This window comes from Oncorhynchus nerka, linkage group LG12, assembly GCF_034236695.1.
Source record: "Oncorhynchus nerka isolate Pitt River linkage group LG12, Oner_Uvic_2.0, whole genome shotgun sequence".
In the NCBI taxonomy this organism is placed as follows: Eukaryota; Metazoa; Chordata; class Actinopteri; order Salmoniformes; family Salmonidae; genus Oncorhynchus; species Oncorhynchus nerka.
The window spans coordinates 44,189,905-44,213,160 of NC_088407.1; the positions used below are offsets into that span (position 1 = coordinate 44,189,905).

Below are 23,256 nucleotides of genomic sequence, written 5' to 3' on the forward strand. Positions count from 1 at the left end.
AGGCTGAATAGTGAGGTGATTTCGCACAGTTCAAGTTCCGCAATAAGAGCTACAATCCTAATATTTGTGTAATTTGTCTAGAGTCTATTGATGTACCGTTGCGTCAATCTAAGTAACATAACAAAAAAATCCCCATCAAAATCTGTCAATTTAATCTAGAGACGTCTCAATCCGCATATGGCAACCTTCCGCATCTGCGGTGGAAGGTGGCCGAGCTACTATAGTGTTTGTCAGATCATGAGACATCCTTCTCACGAAAACATCTGTCGCGTCCGAACGGTTTGGCCTACAAACTAATATGACCACTCTATGGAAAAAGAGACTCATGAACACAACTCCTCTGAAGGTAAACTGTACCGGTTTAAATAATTTATGGAAGTATATGGAGGTAGTTTTGTGCCTACCCAAAAAGGGGTTAAATATGTGTAAAAAAAAACACGATATATATTTCCTGAGGTTTGTTATTTCTCCTAGATATAGGACAGACACAGAAACCTTATTCCTTATGATTTATTTTTTTACTGTCTTTTTTTGACATTTATGAATGTGTTCTTCAGTGCGTTTCTATGGGCTATAGTAGTAAAGGCCAAATTCAATATTTTATCAAATATTTTTTTAAATATATTTTTATACCTAAAGGGGTCCTACATTTCAAAATCAAATAGATACATGATCCATCGCCTCCTGAGTGGCGCAGTGTGTCTATCGAAGCCGGCCGTGACCGGGAGACCCATGGGGCGGTGCACAATTCAGCGTCGTCCGGGTTAGGGGTGGGTTTGGCCTGCAGGGATGACCTTGTCCCATCACGCACTAGCGACTCCTATGGCGGCATGCTGACACAGTAGCCAGGTGCACAGTGTTTCCTCCGACACATTGGTGCAGCTGGCTTCCGGGTTAAGTGGGTATTGTGTCAAGAAGCAGTGTGGCTTGGTTGGGTTGGGTTGTGTTTCGCGAGGGCGCATGGCTCTCGACCTTCGCCTCTCCCTAGTGCGTACGGGAGTTGCAGCAATGGGACAAGACTGTAACTACCAATTGGATAACATGAAATTGGGGAGAAAACAGGTTAAAAAACTAAAATAAATAGAAAAGATACATGATCCATTGTATGACCATCTTAAAACAATTCCATATGTCAGTTTAAGGTCCTCAAATCTGGGGATTATCATAGGCCCGATGTGGAGTTATCACATGATAAATCCTGGGATCTCATGCCTTATTGCTTAAAAAAATCGTGTTTTAGCCTTATCTAGTACAATTGTGGCTTGATTTCACTATTTTTATCGGTTTGCATTCGTTTCAATGTGGGACTTTTATTTGGAAGCCGAATCGCAGATTCCACTATTGTTTCTCACAACACACACGTCAACATTAACATCGAGTTGAGGAATTTTGTTTCATCATCATGAGCATCCTGGACCAAATACATAGACAGATTGCTCACCGGTTACCTTTTCCATAGGAAGACTAGGTACTGTATGTCGTTCTCCCTAAAGTGTTTGACATTGCACCAATAGCTAGAGTAGTAAATTGGTACGAGGTTGTGGTTTGTTGTTGTTTTTAAGCGCAGCAAGCTTGGCCTGATCAGCTGTGGCCATTCATGCAGTTGTGTAGCTAGCTAACCGAGCGTAAATTAACGTTACCTTTTCATATCATTGTCATCCATTTAATATTTTGAGTAAGCATCATAATTTACTCGTGAATGACACCGTAGCTAGTATCTGCGAAAATGATCAGCAGTGTATGTGAATTGGTAACTTGTGTAGTTAGCGTCAACTACTGATGCAGAGCCTGTTTGAATGAAATGGACTAAGCTAGCAACCCGGTCTAGTCGAAATATTGTTTTCGTTTAGACCGGGTTGAATCTGACTATTGAGTCTTCTAGTTGATAAAATGCATATGATATTTACAGCTCACGCTTCACCAGGATCCATTGTGCTGATTTGTGAACGTATATTGACAAGATTATCATGTATCTTGCTGCTGCTAACTAGCTAGCGGGAAATGACAAAACACCCAAATAGGCTATACAGGGCTTTTGGTAATTGTATAGATGGCCTGGTTAATAGTCAAAGAGCTATCCCACTTTGGAGTCCCTATTGCTAACTGCTGCCACAATGACGTGTTAATTTCTGTTGGACAGATATTGAGTTCAGATATAGGCTCCCGAATGTCACAGCAGTCTAAGGCACTGCAACTCAGTGGTAGAGGCGTCACTACAGAACCCGGTTCGATTCCAGGCTGTATCACAACTGGCTGTGATTGGTAGTCCCATAGGGCGGCGCACAATTGCCCCAGCGTCGTTAGGGTTTGGCCGAGGTAGGCCACATTGTAAATAAGAATTTGTTATTTAACTGACTTGCCTACTTAAATAAAGTAAAATAATAAAATCCCGAAAGGACAATGTAGTGCCAGACCATGTCACCTGGAATATTTTTTAATTTACTGGCCATTTGAAAAATGTAAAGACCCATATGCATTGGGGAGTCCACCCACATTGCTCAGAATGACATAAATCATATTTAGATTATGGAAATTCATTTTAACAGAACACGCAACTCCTGTTATGAAGCAGCCAATAAACTTAATTTTCAAACATTTGACAAAATGCAATTCAGGGGAAAACTCCATCCTAAACATTGCACCTGGTGAGAGTTGTTTAATATGTGACAGAAAATAAAATCTAATTTGGAAATGTAGAAAGAGGGGGAATCTAAAGATGCAACAACTAGGATGGGCTGCTAATATGACTAGGATTGTGCCTTTGGCTTTTGGACAGTGAAAGAAATGTGATGAAAACCAATAGAACAGGAGAGAAATGGCATATGAGGAGTAAATAGAAATACATTTGCCTAAACAATATAATTACTCCTGTCTATACATAAATATTTCACCAGAAAGCATGACTTGGCCACATAGGAGTCCATTTTTATTTTATATAGCTGTGGATTGTTTCATATCATGCCAATTTGTGAAGCCCGCAATTTGGGCAGAGCACATGGCAATAGGCCTAGCTGATTGAGTTTCAGCTGTCAGTGAAAAGCATCTAAAATATGTATGAAGATAATGTCTTGAGTATTCTTTAAAATCTTGAGACAAGAAGGAGGGGAGTTTGATGGAAATATAGGCTAGTCTCTCTCCAGAATGGCTCGGCTGTCCAATCAATCAATCAATCAATCAAATTGATTTATAAATCCTTTTTTATATCAGCCATTGTCTCAAAGTGCTATAGAGAAACTCAGCTGAAAACCCCAAACAGCAAGCAATGCAGATGTAGAAGCACGGTGGCTAGGAAGAACTTCCTAGAAAGGCAGGAACCTAGGAAAAAACCTAGAGAGGAGCCAGGCTCTGAGGGGTGACCAGTCCTCTTCTGGCTGTGCCGGGTGGAGATTATAACAGTACATGGCCAAGATGTTCAAACGTTCATAAATGACCAGCAGGGTCAAACAATAATAATAATCACAGTGGTTGTAGAGGGTGCAACAGGTCAGCACCTCAGGAGTAAATGTCAGTTGGTTTTTCATAGCCGAGCATTCAGAGTTGGAGACAGCAGGTGTGGTAGAGAGAGCGATTCGAAAACAGCAGGTCCAGGACAATGTAGTAGAGGTCGACCGATTAATCGGAATGGCCGATTAATTAGGGCCGATTTCAAGTTTTCATAACAATCGGAAATCGGTATTTTTGGGCGCCGTTTTTAAAAATATATATATATATTTTTTAACACCTTTATTTAATCTTTATTTAACTAGGCAAGTCAGTTAAGAACACATTCTTATTTTCAATGACGACCTAGGAACGGTGGGTTAACTGCCTCGTTCAGGGGCAGAAAGACAGATTTTCACCTTGTCAGCTCGGGGGATCCAATCTTGCAACTTTACAGTTAACTAGTCCTAAGCAATAACGACCTGCCTCTCTCTCGTTGCACTCCACAAGGAGACTGCCTGTTACACAAATGCAGTAAGCCAAGGTAAGTTGCTAGCTAGCATTAAACTTATCATAAAAAACAATCAATCATAATCACTAGTTAACTACATACACATGGTTGATGATATTACTAGATATTATCTAGCGCGTCCTGTGTTGCATATAATCTGACTGAGCATACAAGTATTTAAGTATCTAACTGAGCGGTGGTAGGCAGAAGCAGGCACGTAAACATTCATTCAAACAGCACTTTCGTGCGTTTTGCCAGCAGCTCTTCGTTGTGTGTCAAGCATTGCACTGTTTATGACTTCAAACCTATCAACCGAAGTGTGACCGAAGTGAAATGGCTGGCTAGTTAGCGCGGGCTAATAGCGTTTCAAACTTCACTCGCTCTGAGCCTTGGGGTGGTTGTTTCCCTTGCTCTGTATGGGTAACGCTGCTTCGATGTGGTGGCTGTAGTCGTTGTGTTGCTGGTTCGAGCCCAGGGAGGAGCGAGGAGAGGGACGGAAGCTGTACTGTTACACTGGCAATACTAAAGTTCCTATAAGAACATCCAATAGTCAAAGGTTAATGAAATACAAATGGTATAGAGGGAAATAGTCCTATAATGACTGCAACCTAAAACTTCTTACCTGGGAATATTGAAGACTCATGTTAAGAGGAACCACCAGCTTTCATATGTTCTCATGTTCTGAGCAAGGAACTGAAACGTTAGCTTTCTTACATAGCACATATTGCACTTTTACGTTCTTACATTTACATTACATTTACATTTAAGTCATTTAGCAGACGCTCTTATCCAGAGCGACTTACAAATTGGTGCGTTCACCTTAAGACATCCAGTGGAACAGCCACTTTACAATAGTGCATCTAAATCTTTTAAGGGGGGGGGGGGGTGAGAAGGATTACTTTATCCTATCCTAGATATTCCTGAAAGAGGTGGGGTTTCAGGTGTCTCCGGAAGGTGGTGATTGACTCCGCTGTCCTGGCGTCGTGAGGGAGTTTGTTCCACCATTGGGGGGCCAGAGCAGCGAACAGTTTTGACTGGGCTGCGCGGGAACTGTACTTCCTCAGTGGTAGGGAGGCGAGCAGGCCAGAGGTGGATGAACGCAGTGCCCTTGTTTGGGTGTAGGGCCTGATCAGAGCCTTCTTCTCCACCACTTTGTTTTTGCATTATTTAAAACAAATTGAACATGTTACATTATCTACTTGAGGCTAATTTGATTTTATTGATGTATTATATAAAGTAAAAATAAGTGTTAATTCAGTATTGTTGTAATTGTCATTATTACAAATACGGCATTGACTTTTTTGGTCCTCCAATAATTGGTATCGGTATCGGCATTGAAAAATCATAATCGGTCGACCTCTACAATGTAGCACGTCTGGTGAACAGGCCGCAGGCAGAACAGTTGAAACCGGCGCAGCAGCACAACCAGGTGGACTGGGGACAGCAATGAGTCATCAGGCCAGGTAGTCCTGAGGCATGGTCCTAGGGCTCAGGTCCTCTGAGAGAGAGAGAGAGAGAGAGAGAATCAGAGAACGCATACTTAAATTCGCACAGGACACCGGATAAGAATGGATTAATACTCCAGATATAACACACTGATCCAAGCATAAATACTGCATGAATAAATACTGGAGGCTGAGACAGGAGGGGTCAGGAGACACTGGCCCCGTCCGACAATATCCCCGGACAGGGCCAACCAGGCAGGATATAACCCCACCCACTTTGCCAAAGCACAGCCCCCACCACTAGAGGGATATTTTCAAACCACCAACTCACTACCCTGTGACAAGGCCGAATATAGGCCATGAAGATCTCCTTTTAACGGCACAAACCCGAAGGGGCGCCAACCCGGACAGGAAGATCACGTCAGTGACTCAACCCACTCAAGTGACACACCCCTCCTAGGGACGGTTCAGGGGCAGAACAACAGATTTTTACCTTGTCAGCTCAGGGATTCAATCTACCAACCTTTCAGTTACTAGTCCAACGCTCCAACCACTAGGTTACCTGCCACCCAGTAAGCCAGTGACTCAGCCCCCGTAATAGGGTTAGAGGCAGAGACAGCAAGGGTGGTTCATTGCTCCAGTGCCTTTCCGTTCACCTTCACACCCCTGGGCCAGACTACACTCAATCATAGGACCTACTGAAGAGACAAGTCTTCAATAAAGACTTAAAGGTCGAGACAGAGTCTGCGTCTCTCACATGGGTAGGCAGACCATTCCATGAAAATGGAGCTCTATAGGAGAAAGCCCTGCCTCCAGCTGTTTGCTTAGAAATTCTAGGATTGTTTATTTTTATTAGTTCCCCATGAGATATATCATCGGTACTAAACAAATGTAATGGAGAAAGGAGTAGCTCAAGTAAAGACACATAGAAAGGGAGGCGGACAGGCTGAGTAAAGAGAGAAATGCAATTGAAAGAACCTGAATTTTCCTTATATTTTTTTACAGTTTTTATTTGTCGGCTTTATGTATTTTGACTTATTTGAAGATTGAAGTTTATAGGTCTACTGCTGCATTGGCCTATAGGCTTTGAGTTCCATGCGCTCATTTCTTTAGCCGCCAATGGATCACGGTTTATTATTGTGTCCATATGGCAGAGGCTGGTGCTCTCGCATTAGTTTAATTTGAACTTTTAGAATTGTATCATTTTATTTCAGATTTTTATCATTAACCTCTTTGGGCTGGGGGCAGTATTGAGTAGCTTGGATGAATAAGGTACCCAGAGTAAACTGCCTGCTACTCAGGCCCAGAAGCTAAGAAATGCATATTATTAGTAGATTTGGATAGAAAACACTCTGAAGCTTCTAAAACTGTTTGAATGATGTCTGTGAGTATAACAGAACTCCTATGGCAGGCAAAAACCTGAGAAAAAATCCAAACAGGAAGTGGGAAATCTGAGGTTTGTAGTTCTTCAAGTGATTGCCTATCCAATATACAGTGTAAATTTGGTCTGATTGCACTTCCTAAGGCTTCCACTAAGATGTCAACAGTCTTTAGAACCTTGTTTCAAGCTTCTACTATGAAGGGGGAGCGAATAAGAGCTGTTTTAATCGGGTCTGGCAGAATGTTATGAGTTTAGTCACTCGCGCGGCCGTGAGAGCGAGCTCCGTTCCTTTTAATTTCCGAAGACAAAGGAATTGTCCGATTGGAATATTATTGAAGATTTTTGATAAAAACATCCTAAAGATTGATTCTATACGTCATTTGATATGTTTCTACGAACTGTAATGGGACTGTTTTGACTTTTCGTCTGGACTAAATGCCTGCGCCTTGTGAATTTGGATTTGTGAACTAAAACGCGCAAACAAAAAGGAGGTATTTGGACATAAATGATGGACTTTATCGAACAAAACAAACATTTATTGTGGAACTGGAATTCCTGGGAGTGCATTCCGATGAAGATCATCAAATGTAAGTGAATATTTATGCTATTTCTGACTTCTGTTGACTCCACAACATGGCGGGTATCTGTATGTCTTGTTTTGTTGGCAAAACATTACTGAACATAACGCGCCAATGTAAACTGAGATTTTTGGATATAAATATGAATTTATCGAACAAAACATACATGTATTGTGCAACATGAAGTCCTATGAGTGCCATCTAATGAAGATCATCAAAGGTTAGTGATTCATTTTATCTCTATTTCTGCTTTTTGTGACTCCTTTCTTTGGCTGGAATAATGGCTGTTTTTTGTGACTAGGCGCTGACCTAACATAATCGCATGGTATGCTTTCATCGTAAAGCCTTTTTGAAATCGGACACTGTGGTGGGATTAACAACAAGTGTATCTTTAAAATGGTGTATAATGCTTGTATGTTTGAGGAATTTAAAAATTGAGATTTCTTTTGTTTGAATTTGGCGCCCTGCACTTTCACTGGCTGTTGTCATATCGATCCCGTTAACAGGATTTCAGCCGTAAGACGTTTTTAACCATGTGAGTGATTTAAAGAAACAAAAACGTTATATTGAAATTAAACTGTTCCACGAAAGTGTGCATATGAAAATCATAACTGGCATGCAGATCGGTGGAAATGGTATGATAAATTGTAAGCTTCCCCAAACTTGAAACTCATGCTCCGCCTTTGAAGTCTTTATAAAATAATTGCCTCCATTTAAATGGTGGGATTTGCCTATAGACTACTTTGAAGCAAGGTAAGACATGCCTCATAATATGATGTAAAAGAGTCAGGTTTCAAACAATTAAGTAGGGCTGTGTTTTCAAAATGCGTACTGCCTCTAGCTCACATTGTAAAGTGGTGGTGACGCTCCGATAGCCTGTTGCCTGCACTTGAATTGTGAATGGGAGGCGCACTTCAATTAGGCTACCAGTTGAGGAAAATAAATAGTAGGCCTAGCTCTTTTTAAGTGTGCACCAAAAATGTTTTTGACATGGGATTGCATTTAGAATTGTTTGTCAATGAATGGGCTTATAAAAGCACATGTTTTACTCCAACTGCAACCAGCTGAGGAGCTGCAGCGGAAATCCAGCTCAAAAGGCTCTGTATGCTGTGCGTGTGTGATTAGTTGTGTTAGATATTCATCATGTAGCCTAAAAAAAATATACACACACCAATTTAATTCCACTTTATTATGCAAATTAAACTATAGGCCATTGATCATGATGGTCAAATGTATTACCATCAATGAATAAAAAGCATTATTTTGAAATGGGATTTTTTTTCTCTGTCATTTTTTGGGGCAACAGTTTTATCAACTTTTTAATATATTTTTTTTAATCAAAAGCCAGGAATCCCAGTTTTGTGTCTGTGTGTAGTCTGTCTACCTAGGCAGAGGGGTGGCCTCCCTCATTAACAATGATCAGACCTAGGGCTTTCTGAGACTAGTGTGTGGTTGTGTGCGTGTCTTTATTTGCCTGGCATCAAAGAGGACAGGTTGCAGTGGAAAATGTCTCCGTTTCTCTCTCAGTAGGGCTAGGCAGGATGTGTGGTTACCCAGGTGGTGCCACCTGGCTGCTGTAGGCATTTCCATTGGCACCAATAAAGAACCTATACTAGGAGAGTAATTGAGTTAATATATGTGATATGTAGCCTTTTATAGCTTTTAAGTAGATTCTACCTGAAACAATACAACAAAGACCTCTTAAAGTCACCATTGGCCTTATAGTGAAATCCCTGAGGGGTTTCCTTCCTCTCCGGCAACTGAGATAGGAAGGACACCTGTATCTTTGTAGCGACTGAGTGTATTGATACACCATCCCAAGTATAATAAATAACTTGATCTTGCTCAAAGGGGTGTGTGATGGAAATGTTTATGCTTTTCTAATAACCCATTTGTGTTAATGCAATTGACTGATTGAACACCTGGAAGAAATCCTCACTGTGCCCAACCCCTTGTTTTGAGAATGATATCTCAGTTTCAAGGTCTCAACTTGGAGAGAAGAAGCCTCGTGAGGTATTGGTCTGCCACATGCATTACATTTTACATTTAAGTCATTTAGCAGACGCTCTTATCCAGAGCGACTTACAAATTGATGAACCAGTATTGGTCAGTCACATGAATGATAGCAAACAAATAATGAATAAGCTAAATCATGCAAATATTACTTTCTGTGTAAGTACATAAGAGAACTAAAACGGGACTGCCCCTTTGGAACTCCTGATTTACATGTGTCAGTCATATCCTAAAAGCTAGGATATGCATATATGGTAGATTTGGATAGAAAACACTCTAAAATTTCCAAAACTGTTAAAATAATGTCTGCGAGTATAACAGAACTGATATGTCAGGAAGTGGGATTTTTTTGATGTGGGTAGTTTTCAATTGAATGCCTATAGATTATCTAATGGGTTAGGATCCCGATTGCAGTTCCTATGGCTTCCACTAGATGTCAACAGTCTTTAGACATTGTTTCAGGCTTGTGAACTGTAGAATCATGCAGAGCTGGTTTGCGCGTGTGACCGAGTGAGCGCCCTTCGTTGTTTTTCCTTTCTATTGAATACGCTATTATCCGGTTGAAATATTATCGATTATTTAAACAATTGACAGCCTGAGGATTAATTATAAACATTGTTTGACATGTTTCGACGAACTTTACCGGTACTATTAGGATGTATTCGTCTGCATGTTTTCACCGCCTTTGAGCCAGTGGATTACTGAACAAAAAGCGCCAACAAAGTTTTTGGGATATAAAGAGGGACTTTATCGAACAAAACAAAGATGTAATTGTGTAGCTGAGACTCTTGTGACTGCAACCATATAAAGATCTTCAAAGGTAAGGGATTAATTTTATCGCTATTTCTGACTTTTGTAATTCCTTTACTTGGTTGCAAAATGTTCGTATGCTTTCGTAAGCGGAGCGCTGTCCTCAGACAATCGCATGGTATGCTTTCGCGGGAAAGCCTTTTTGAAATCTGACAAAGTGGAAGAATTAACAAGAAGTTAATCTTTAAGCCGATGTATAACACTTGTATTTTTTAGAAATCTTTATTATGACTATTTCTGTATTTTGAATTTGGCGCTCTGCATTTTCACCGGATGTTATGGAGGTGGGTCACTAGCGGAACGCCGGCGCCAGAGAGGTTAACCCTTTAGAACCCATAGCGGCCATCAACGGCCTGTCTTTACATTACTATAGCAGCCGCAAATAGCCTTGTTTTACTCACAATAATATCTTTGTCAAAATCGCAAAATGAACTTGCTAACAACCTGTTGTCATATTCACGTGGCTGTTGTCATCAACCATTACCCCGTTTCCGGTTATGCGTTTATTTTACTAAAAATAACTGCGCCACAGCGGCTACGACTTTTCACTGTAGAAAGTGATACGGATTCGGACACGTCCTTGCACTTTAAAAAAAGATGATGTCGAGGTGAGTGAACACCTACTCATGGAATAGAAACACCATAATATGAATCACGTTAATTAAGCAAGTAATAGTCAAAAGTTTGGACACACCTACAACTCATTAAAGGGTTTTTCTTTATTTTTTACTATTTTCTACATTGTTGAATAATAAAAGACATCAACACTTTGAAATAACACAGGGAATCATGTAGTAACCAAAAATCAAAATAATATTTTATATTTGAGATTCTTCAAATTGCCACCCTTTGGCTTGCACACACTTGGCATTCTCTCAACCAGCTTCACCTGGAATGTTTTCCAATAGTTTTGCAGGAGTTCCCACATGCTGAGCACTTGTTGGCTGTTTTTCCTTCGCTCTGCTGTCCAACTCATCACAAACCATCTCAATTGGGTTGAGGTCGGGTGATTGTGGAGGCCAGGTCATCTGATGCAGCACTCCATCTCTTCCCTTCTTTGTCAAATAGCTTTAATGCAGGGAAACTTAATTCAGTTTTACCTAATTTCTATCAGCATGTTAAATGCGCAACCAGAGGGCAAACAAAAGCTCACCCTCCATTTGGCAAATCTGACCATAATTCTATGCATCTGATTCCTGCTTACAAGCAAAAATTAAAGCAGGAAGAATCAGTGATTCTGTCTATAAAAAAAAAGTGGTCAGATGAAGCACGTTTTAAACTTCAGGACTGTTTTGCTAGCACAGACTGGAATATGTTTCGGGATTCTTCCGATGGCATTGAGGAGTACAACACATCAGTCACTGGCTTTATCAATAAGTACATCGATCCCACAGTGACTGTACGTACATACCCCAACCAGAAGTCATGGATTACAGACAACATTCGCACTGAGCTAAAGCTGCCACTAGAGCTGCCACTTTCAGGGGGCGGGACTTTAACCCGGAAGCTTATAAGAAATCCTGCTATACCCTCCGACTAACCATCAAACAGGCAAAGCGCCAATACAGGACTAAGATCGAACCATACTACATCGGCTCTGACACTCGTCGGATGTGGCAGGGCCTGCAAACTATTACAGACTACAAAGGGAAGCAGAGCTGCGAGCTGTCCAGTGACACAAGCCTACCAGATGAGCTAAATCACTTCTATGCTTTCTTCGAGGCAAGCAACGAGCATCAGCTGTTCTGGCGACTGTGTGATCACTCTCTCCGTAGCCGATGTGAGTCAGACCTTTAAACAGGTCAACATTCACAAGCCGCTGGGCCACATGGATTACCAGGACGTGTGCTCCGGGCATGTTCTGACCAACTGGCAGGTAGCCACGTCCGTAGCCTTGAAGTGCTTTGAAAGGCTGATAATTGCTCACATTAACACCATTATCCCAGAAACCCTAGACCCACTCCAATTTGCATCCCGCTCAAACAGATCCACAGATGATGCAGTCTCTATTGCACTCCACACTGCCTTTTCCCACCTGGACAAAAGGAACACCTAAGCAAAAATGCTATTCATTGACTACAGCTCAGCATTCAACACCATAGTGGGTAGGGTAGGTAGCAACACATCTGCCACGCTGATCCCCAACACTAGAGCCCCTCAGGGGTGCGTGCTCAGTCCCCGCCTGTACTCCTTGTTCATCCATGACTGCATGGCTAGGCACAACTCCAACACCATCATTAAGTTTGCAGACGACACAACAGTGGTAGGCCTGATCAACGACGAGACAGCCTATAGGGAGGAGGTCAGAGACCTGGCCGGGTGGTGCCAGAATAACAACCTATCCCTCAACGTAATCAAGACAAAGGAGATGATTGTGGACTGCAGGAGAAGAAGGACCGAGTGTGACCCATTCTCATCGACGGGGCTCTAGTGGAGCAGGTTGAGAGCTTCAAGTGCCTTGGTGTCCACATCAACAACAAATTAGATTGGTTCAAACACAAGACAGTTGTGAAGAAGCCACGACAAACCTATTCCCACTCAGGAGACTGAAAAGAGTTGGCATGGGTCCTCAGATCCTTGAATGTTTCTACAGCTGCAACATTGAGAGCATCCTGACTGGTTGCATCACTGCCTGGTAATGGGACTGCTCAGCCTCGGCCTGCAAGGCACTACAGAGGGTAGTGCGTACGACCTAGTACATCACTGGGGCTAAGTTGCCTGCCATCCAAGATCTCTACACCAGGCGGTTTGCTACTGGACTATTTCCATTGTGTCTCGCCACCCGCCAACCCCCTCTTTTACACAACTGCTACTTTCTTTTTATCATCTATGCATAATCTCTTTTAACTATACCTATATGTACATATTACCTCAATTAGCATGACTAACCGGTGCCCCCGCACTTTGACTCTGTACTAGTGCCACCTGTATATAGCCTTGCTACTGTTATTTTCACTGTCATTTTACAGTTTTTTTATTTTTATTTCTTTACTTATCTATTGTTTATCTAAAACCTTTTTTTAAACATACATTTCACTTGGTTACGGCTTGTAAGTAAGCATTTCACTGTAACCTGTTGTATTTGGCGCACGCGATAAATAAACTTATATATGATTTGAAAATAAGAAAAGGTTCCATATCAAATTATACCATGCCAGGTTGGAGAGGATTGGTGTATTGTCCATTTACAATGTGGATGCTACAATGAGTACGGATAGTCAAATCAAATTTTATTTGTCACATGCGCCGAATACAATAGTTGTAGACCTTACCGTGAAATGCTTACTTACAAGCCCTTAACCAACAGTTCAAGAAATAGGGTTAATAAAATATTTAATAAATAAACCTAAAGTGAAAAAAACAATCTATCAAAAAGTAATACAATACATAACAATAACAAGGCTATACACAGGGGGTACTGGTACCGAGTCAATGTACGGGGTACAGGTTAATCAAGTTAATTTGTAAAGTGACCTTGTAAAGTAGTGCTGAAATGAGTAATGATGAGTAAGAAAATTACAGAAGCACAAGTATCATACCCCCAAGACATGCTAACCTCCCCTGTTATTGTAATGGTGATAGTTTAGCACGTGTTGGGGGTATGCTAACTTTTTCACATGTCATTATTCCCCATTCATTCAGTACTATCTGTAATTCATGAATTAAGCATCCTCATTAATCTAAGAACATAGATTAACAGCTACTCGCTACTCTTCATTGTTGCTCTTTATTTATTATTTAGTTTAGTAAAGTAAATATATTCTTATTTCCTAACTGCATTGTTGGTTAAGGGCTTGTAAGTAAGCGTTTCACTCTAAGGTGAAACCTGTTGTATTCCACGCATGTGACAAATACAATTTGATGTTTTATTCTTATTTACAATAAAAGTGACTCCGAAATCACACAATACATTAGAGTTCATTTCTATTGGGCATAAAATCATTTTGAACACAACCAAAACAAACAGCAAATGCATCCAACAAGTTTGAATATTCACAAGATGGATGTAATCATTGCGCACTAGGAATATGGGACCAAATACTACACTTTTGAATACTTTAATACACATATGGGAATTTGTCCCAATACTTTCGGTCGACTTAAATGAGGGGACTATTTCTAAATGGTTCACCCGATATGGATGAAGATAGCCTGCACTTTAATCTTGTTATCATTGTATCATTTCAAGTCCAAAGTGCTGGAGTACAGAGCCAAAACAAAACAACCAAAAATGTGTCCCTGTCCCAATACTTTTGGAGCTCACTGTATGTGCTGTTGGTTGGAGTCAGCACTATTAAATGGGTCTGCTCTACACCAGGGCTTACATATCCCTATTTTCCACTATTAATTCTGTTGAAACCGGAATTGTGGTATATTAGTACACAGTAGCTCTTTTTTTATTCTAGTCAGTTGGAAAGGACCCTGTAGTTATACAACCACATTTTCTAACATGGTTTTTAATCCAACACAAACAACCACAGAATGTGTAGTGGTTGAACGTTTCCACTAAGTATATATTTTTTTAAGACAGGTGTGGCCCAAAATCCATGCAGTGGTGTTGGACTTGGACCAGGTGACCTTCTAAAACCTTTTAGAATTCCTGTTAGAAAAGCAATTGTGCATATAAATATTAAGGCCATTCGTTTAGGAGAATCAGACCTTTTTATTTGCATGCCGTTGCCCGCCACCCATTTTCTCATTTATGTTCTGCTTTGATAGCAATGATGATGAAATGGTACTAGGCTAGATGGATTCTGATGGTAAGATCTGAGCTAGTGTCTGGGCGTTTTTATCACAATCAGTCACAATGTAGCATGTAGGCCAATGGTGTTTTTTCTTCTGGTCTGACAAGTCATCTGAAATGTACAGCACATGTGATAACTGCTGATGTAGCCTAAAACTTTTGATTGATTGGTAGATTATCATGACCCGTATTTATTACTCTGCTCTTGTCTGTGTGTCTATAGGCCCTGGGTGGGAGATGACCAAAGAGGATGTCCCGGTGCCACAGTCTTCAGAGGGGGACACTGACCTGGGCCGTCACAGCACGTTGTCCCACGGTGGTGTAGCGCGCCCCACCATCCACCAGGTGGCCTCGGCCCCCATGCCCACTGACTGCGGTAAGGAAACACAACATCACATGAAATTCAGATCTAAGTGTATTGAAAGATTAAAGTGCATTTGAAACATTTCATTAGGCCTACACGTAAAAAAATGTAATGCACACACTCAAAGGCATACAAATGTCACACACACACACACACACACACACACACACAGAGTACATACATCCTTTGATTGTTAATAAAATCCTTAAAACCACACTGAGCTGACATATGAATGGATCTATTAAAACAAAAACTATAAGTCTGGCATATACTGTATATCTGAAAAATGGCTGGATTCAGCTCGCTGTGGTGATTTCAATGGTGTGTATTATACTGCCATCCAGGGGACGTAAGTGGTACTACACCACCTCGTTTCATAAGTGTGCTTTGTACATTTTCATTGGCTCAGAGAGGCTCATGTGATGTCAACAGCTATAGACAAACTTATGTGTGAGGTAGAGTGAATTGCAAGGTACCATTGAATGAGTCTCGACCGGGGCAATCCAAACTATGTATATTGTCTCTACGGCTCTCCAGACTTCTTAAAAGGCAAAATCAAAGAACATTTTCAATAAATATGCGTGTTTGTCTGATATGGACACAAGTTGTACCAAAATAAGCATCTGGGCCTTGTGAGTTGTATGGTGTACCATTTGTCCTTGTCCGACAATGAAATTCATGGTACTATTGCCTCCAAAACATGTATATATTTAAATTTTACAATAACTCAACTTCATACAGTGGTTTCTCCTTTACAAGTTGCAGTGTACTGCGGCGCGGCTTTCATGGTGCCGCAGAATTCCATGGCACGTTATTTAAGTGTGAACCGCTGGTACCATTACTCCTGGTGAAAATACTTGAAGCCCTTGTGAGTGAACAGCTAAAAGCGGTTTTATTTACCATCGGGCTTCAGGAAGAAGAATAGCACAATTACAGCAGTCATGAAGGTTTTAAATTATATCACTGAAGCCCTTGACATAAAACAGCACTGTCTCACTTTTTATTGATCTCTCTAAGGCTTTTGATACAGTTGATCATGCTATACTAAGGCAGAGATTGTCGAGTGTAGGTCTTTCAGAGCATGCAGTTGCATGGTTTGCTAACTATCTGATAGAACTCGGTGCACTCAATTTGATGGGCTTATGTCTGTTAAATTGTCTGTCTTTAATGGTGTGCCCCAAAGCTCTGTACTTGGTCCTCTCTTATTTACTATTTATATAAATGATTTAGACAAAAATGTCCAAAATGCGCAACTTAATTTTTATGCTGATGATACTGTTATTTACTGTTGGACCTCATCTCAGAACTTGCAAACCTTGTAATGACTTTGTGCTGCCTATCTTGGCCAGGACGCTCTTGAAAAAGAGATTTAAAATCTCAATGAGCCCTTCCTGATAAATATAGGTTAAATAAAATAATTAGTGCTAGTTTGACCACCAGAGGGCATCTTTGAGAAGCATTTGATAGCCTTCAATAATGGCTGTACTAGAGAATGCTGGTACGCGGGAAACTGGGGTTCAATTCCCCGACGGCGAGGAAGGAGTAGGCTGTCCTTAAAAATAAGAATTTGTTCTTAACTGATTCCATATATGTTATTTCATTGTTGTGATGTCTTCACTATTATTCTTCAATGTAAAAACAAAGGGAAAAACCCAGGAATGAGTAGGTTTGTCCAAACCTTTGACTATTACCTGCTTAATTAACGTGATCAATATTATGGTGTTTCTATTCCAAGAAAAACGAAAAACCCACTGGTTTTCCGTTCGGATAGAATGGAAAATATGGCACTGTACAGCGTGACGGTCGGGAGTACAGTACTGGGCTATTTTGCTAAAGAATCCCTGTGTCGTGTGGGCATGGCACGCGGGAGACCGGGGTTCAATTCCCCAACAGGGAGGAAGGAGTAAGCTGTCCTTGTAAATAAGAATTTGTTCTTAACTGACTTGCCTAGTTAAATAAAGGTTACACTAAGAGCGTAACATTTCTACACCCTAATTGTATAATTGTAGTCCAACCAATACGCAAATGTAGATTCAGTGAAAATAAAAATCTCATTGATTTATCAAGACCAGTCCCCATGCTTGTCTCAGACCAGCGCAAAACGGTGCTAAAAGAGTTGTAGGCTATTACTTCAAATCCTATTGCTTCTAACTTCAATATGCTCTTTAAATAAATAAGCGCTACACCACTTTTAACAGCACATTCACTCAACACTAGTGAGACTCATGTCATCTACGGTAGGCCTACAGTATATCGATAAATCTGACGTGACTCTCCCCCAATAATTATATATAGAGGATTGGAGGATATTTCTGTAATTCAGTTATATTTATTCCCATAGTAATTCATTATGGATCCATAACTAAATAAACATCTGCATTTTGCAAGAGTATTTTTATCATTATTTTATGAATGAAAGCATAAAGATTTGTTATTTAGAATTATTTATGTTTCTAAAGGGAGAAAAACCTACAGTCATCTCATGGGTCTCCCAGTCGAGGCCGGCACCGGTATTGAACCAGCATCTTTAGCAACACAGCTTGTACTGCTATGTAGTGTCTTGGACCGTTGCACCACTCAGGCGCTGTACAACGTGACCGGTCAGAAGTGGCCTACACTACTACAGTAAGAGCAAAATAATCCTAACAAAATAAAAGAATAACAACCTTAGTGTAAAAACAGTTTTAGTAAGTAATACGGAAGTTGTGCACAATTATCAGTTTCTATTTAGGTTTGTCGCCCAGTCATTGTCAGTTAGAGACACAGTAGGACTCAAAAGCATAATCAGTGCTCTAACTCCCCCTTGCGTAGATCTGGAGCAATGAAGTGGTGACACAGGGTACAGTACTAAACCACAAATTATTAGTCCCACGGCGCAAGCTCACAACTTTTAAAGGAGGAACCACTGTAGTATACGTAGTATTAGACAAATCAGCGTTGTAGTGGGTGTGGCCAACGACGCCATCTCCGACCCTTTAGAGGCCCTTCTCTTAGCCGCAGAGACAACTTTGCAGTTTAGAAGCCAATTCCCTACAATTCTACACATTTTGCCATGGGGCTGAGTGAAAATGTGCAGTTTAAAGCACATTTCCAGTAATTCTAAACATTTTGCCATGGCTTATGCTGTGTTCTTATGCTATCTGAGTGACTCAAACATTGTAACAAAATCAATGGAGGCCCCATGCCATGCCTTTTCTTTAATTTTAGATTCTCCCTGACTGTCTAGTTTTTATTTTGGTGATAGTTCTCAAAGATAATATTTTTTACAATACATACAATACTGTTCAAACGTTTTGGGTCACTTAGAAATGTTCTTGTTTTTGAAACAAAGCACAAAAACCTCAACCAAATGTATTGCCCCATTGGAAAATATAAATGGACTGTTTGAAAATATGAAGAAAAAAATATGTACAAAAAATAATAAATATTTATTTATTTATTTTGGCGTAGAGCAGGTCAGCCACCACGGGGAGACTCGTCGAGGCCTGGTGGCAGACTGAGTCTACATCACGAGGTGATGGCCCCCTCTGCTGGACGTGCCAGGTCTCGACGGGCTCTCCGGCCAGGACTAATTGAGGCTGATTGTGGTTGGTGGGTAATCAAGGGCTGATTGCTCACCAGCTGTACGAGTCCCATAAAGCTGCCAGAAGGGCAGCACACAAGGAGAGGGACTTGGCGAAAAAAGATGACTTCCGTGTAGTTGGAGAAGGTGCCCGAGCTAAAAGGAGGGAGTTCAGTTTTTGTGCCTGACAGGATACAGCAAGACCCGGAGCCCAGAAGACGGTATCCCGAGAGGTTCTCATGGGGGAGACCTATCCTTTTCTTATGATTTATTATTTAAATAGGCATCCTTGAAACCGAGCTAATCCTACTCTGTCCATGTCTGATCTGTGTAAACATCTTGACCAAACCCCCTGGTCTGCCACAATAAATATATATATATATATCATCAGTTGAAGTCGGAAGTTTACATTCACTTATGTTGGAGTCATTAAAACTTGTTTTTCAACCACTCCACAAATTTCTTGTTAACAAACTATAGATATGGCAAGTCGGTTAGGACATCTACTTTGTGCATGACACAAGTACATTTTCCAACAATTTTTTAAAGACAGAATATTTCACTTATAATTCACTGCATCACAATTCCAGTGGCTCAGAAATTTACACTAAGTTGACTGTGCCTTTGGGATAGGGGGCAGTGTTTTCTATCCAAATCTACTAATTATATGCACATTCTAGCTTCTGGGCCTGAGTAGCAGGCAGTTTACTCTGGGCACCTTATTCATCCAAGCTACTCAATACTGCCCCCCGTTCCCAAAGAAGTTAACAGAAGCTCTTATTTAGAGCGACTTAGTGTTTTCAACTAAGGTTGATAAGACAACCACCTATCAAAGCCATTGCAATTAAAACCTTACTTGTCACAGTCAGTGGTAGTAAGAAAAGACAAGTGCAAGTAAGTGATGGTGGCATCACGGCTCTTTTCTCATCCACCCAGGTTCTTCTGTGATTCAGATGTCACAGTTGGTTAGAGCATGGTGCTCCGGGGCTACATTCACCAGAGCACAATGTTGTGGGATGTTCAGATATAACTATATTGTGTTGTACGAAGCTGCCTGGCATTGTAGAATAATAATAGTAGAATAAGGAATCTCATCTGCTCTATTCGTGTCATTTCATATTGCCTTGGTTGTAGGTTTCACTTATTGTATGCACACGTACAGTCTACTGAATACATGTATTAATTGCAAGCAGACCTGGGTTTAAATATGAATCGAAATCGTTAATATATATTTTTAGCATTTGTTGTACCCTGTCTTGAGTGGCCGATGGGCGAGGTTTGCATTTTTGTGACTTTTCTATTGCTTCCATTTTGCCAGACATCCTCTATCAAGCCCAGATTAACTATTTGAACCCAGGGTGTATTCATTAATGCACACAGTTGCGAACCATAACAAAACGGAGCATATCTCATTAGACAAGTTCAGGTTAGTCTCTCCCCGTTTCGGCCATTTGCTTTAATTTGGTTCCTAGTGAATACACCCCAGGTCTCATTGCAAGTGACAGGATGAAAAGTGTCTTTCTGTTTTTGCTCTCGTTCCCTCCAGAGTTCTCCTTCTTTGACCCCGAGGAGCCCCAGTGCAGGGAGGTGCTGTTTGAGTCCAGCACCACGGTACCGGAGCTGTTCGCCGTACTCAGGCAGTGGGTGCCCCAGGTCCAGAAGAATATCAGCCTGATCGGCAATGAGGTGACCCTTATTCCTCCATTACACCTAGTTTGTGTCCCAAATGTCACCGTCTTCCCTATTTAGTGCCCTCAGGGCTCTGGTCAGAAGTAGTGCACTATATCAAGGGCATAGGGTGACATTTGGGACATATACTTAATATCTCTCCAGATTAGTTCATTAAGATAACCTCCTGTTCAACCTCCTGGGGTTGTAGACAAAGAGACAACACAAAGGACATTGTCAATGACGACACTAATGCCTGATTCACACTATGGGGGCTGACCCATAGTGTGCTGGCGTCAATATTTTCTTTTCCCATTGTCCATGCGTAACTAGGCCAAGCCAGTATGTCTCGTTTTGGCTTTGCTCGATTTGGGTCTATAGTTTGAATCCGGCATCAGTCAGCCACAATCAGACATATTTTTTACACAAAAACGTTCATTTGTATGATAAAATAACTATTCAGTGTAGCTAATCACCCGTGGAAAACATTTGTATTGATTTAAATACTGCAACATACTATACAGTACAGTGAGCTCTGATCTTGAAATCAAACGTAATCTCTCTCTTCCCCATGTCTTAGTGCTCAGTGTTGTGCCAGATTTCCCCCGCCCCCCCATTTTTTAAATTACTTTCTCTAGATAGTGTGGCAACTGGATAATTGACCCCCTGAGAAAGGGAACAACTCTGCCTCTGTCCTTAGGGAAATTTAGCATTCAGGCAGGTGGACATTTCTTTATGAATTCCAAAGCTTACAACTTGCTTTAGTGATAACATAGCACTGCAAAAAAAATAAAAAAGACCTCCTCACAAATGACTTCCCACAACAAAAGTGATAGCCACCTTTGTTTGGGTTTCCAGCTTCTGAAGTTAGTATCGGTTCAGTGCTGTAAAATCCCTTGGTCTCAGACATTTCTAGGTTTTCATGGCTATTATTAGATCTGTGTTGCACATAGCTAACTGACTATTTAGACATAGCAGTGATGCCTATCGTTGCACCACTGTTAGATCCTAAAGAGAGGCTGTGGTGTGAATGACCGAGATGGCTTGACCGACATGAGCCTCCTGCACTACTGCTGCAAGGCGGGGGCACCCGGCATAGGTGAGTAGAGGGTAGTGTATATATGTGTGTGCATGCATGTGATTGAGTGTCTTGTTGGTCTGTCTGTCTCTCTCTCTCTCTCTCTCTCTCTCTCTCTGTCTCTCTGTCTATGAGAAATACTGTTTGAAAGGCTTAAAGTCTGCCCTGACATTGTGTACTGTAGTGTTCAGCCATTGACCGACCGACTGTCCGTCTGTCTGTCCGTCTGTCTGAAATATTGTTTGAAGGCTTAAAGTCTGCCCTGACATTGTGTACTGTAGTGTTCTGGCAGCCATTGACCATCTGTCTCTCGCTGTCTCTCTGTCTATGAGAAATATTGTTTGAAAGGCTTAAAGTCTGCCCTGACATTGTGTACTGTAGTGTTCTGGCAGCCTTTGACCATCTGTCTCTCTCTGTCTCTCTGTCTGTGAGAAATATTGTTTGAAAGGCTTAAAGTCTGCCCTGACATTGTGTACTGTAGTGTTCTGGCAGCCATTGACCGTCTGTCTGTCCTCTTAGGTGACGCAGACATGGCGGCCAGCTTCGCCCAGCAACTCCTGTCCCTGGGGGCAGAGCCTGGTCTGCGGTCGCGGTGGACAAACATGAGTGCCCTGCACTACGCCGCCTACTTCGATGTGCCCCAGCTCATCCGGGTGGTTCTGCACGCCTCCCAGCCCGGGGGTGAGGAAAGTGGAGATGGGGGAGAGAAGGGAGTAGGTGGTGGGGGGGATAGGGGATAAGAGAGGGGAGACACTTTGGGCTGGATAGATAAATTGTGGAACAGATAACTGGAGAGAATGCTACGAAGGGAAAGAAACTTTACTACCAACACTGTTATTTGATACTTTGTCCCCTGCAACCACACTCACATGATCTCAAACAATAAGGATTCAAGCTTCCAGTTTTCAGAATACTACACTCATACAGTATGTGCAAAGGGAGTACTTGTGTAGGCAAATATGCTGAATAATCTGTAGGCAACAAAAAACGCACACCTGTTTAGGCGAGGTGCTAACTAGCGGAGTAGAACACATGAAAAAGAAAAGGAGAGCTGCACACTCTCGGAGCTCAGACGCAATCATTTTATAACCAATGTTTCAACAGACTGTCTGTCAAGGTATAATGACAAACACTGAGCTCCTAGAGTGTACGACTTACATTATTTTTCAAATATACTGAATAAACAGACACAAACAGTAAATAGACCACACTTACTGTTGTCTGTTCAAATAAAGAATAACTAAATACAATTTGCTGACTTTCAGCATGTCACACCTCTCTCTCTCTCTCCTTAAACTTTTTGTCTTCTTGTGATGATGAAGCATTGAGATATAAAGCACATTTCTGCAAAAGCAGACAATGAAGTGTTATTTAATCTAATTTGATTGGATCTATGAACTTGTTTCAGAGGTAGACACCACCTGCAGTGACTTTGACTTCGGCACGGCCCTGCACATTGCCGCCTCCAACCTGTGCTCCTCCGCAGTCAAGTGTCTGCTAGAACTGGGAGCTAACCCCACCTTCAGGGTATGTTCACCAAATTGCCCTTCCCCTTGGATAAACACTTAGGGCTGATTTCCCAGACACTTTCAACAGAGAACCTAAATCGCTCTGTGCTGTACATTTGCCTGGGAAATGTGGTGTCAATGGGTACCTTTTGCTTCCTGTAACATAATTCAACT

At 41.4% G+C, this 23,256-nt stretch overlaps 1 protein-coding gene across 4 annotated transcripts in view; it reads left to right on the plus strand.

Moving 5' to 3' along the window:
* The first annotated feature begins 1,355 nt into the window (after window positions 1–1,355).
* LOC115138262 (CAP-Gly domain-containing linker protein 4-like) overlaps window positions 1,356–23,256 on the plus strand; it is a 92,159-nt gene continuing 70,258 nt past the window's right edge. Inside the window, exons 1-7 of one of the 4 annotated variants that reach the window (XM_029674938.2) lie at window positions 4,823–7,344; window positions 15,126–15,278; window positions 20,147–20,254; window positions 20,375–20,514; window positions 21,502–21,595; window positions 22,094–22,255; window positions 22,983–23,101. In XM_029674938.2, the coding sequence (XP_029530798.2) occupies window positions 21,550–21,595; window positions 22,094–22,255; window positions 22,983–23,101 (327 nt within the window). In that variant the 5' untranslated portion in view covers window positions 4,823–7,344; window positions 15,126–15,278; window positions 20,147–20,254; window positions 20,375–20,514; window positions 21,502–21,549. Of the gene's footprint in view, window positions 1,469–4,818; window positions 7,345–15,125; window positions 15,279–20,146; window positions 20,255–20,374; window positions 20,515–21,501; window positions 21,596–22,093; window positions 22,256–22,982; window positions 23,102–23,256 lie in introns of those variants that run through there. The other 3 variants (XM_029674937.2, XM_065025611.1, XM_065025610.1) reach the window with 3 other exon arrangements.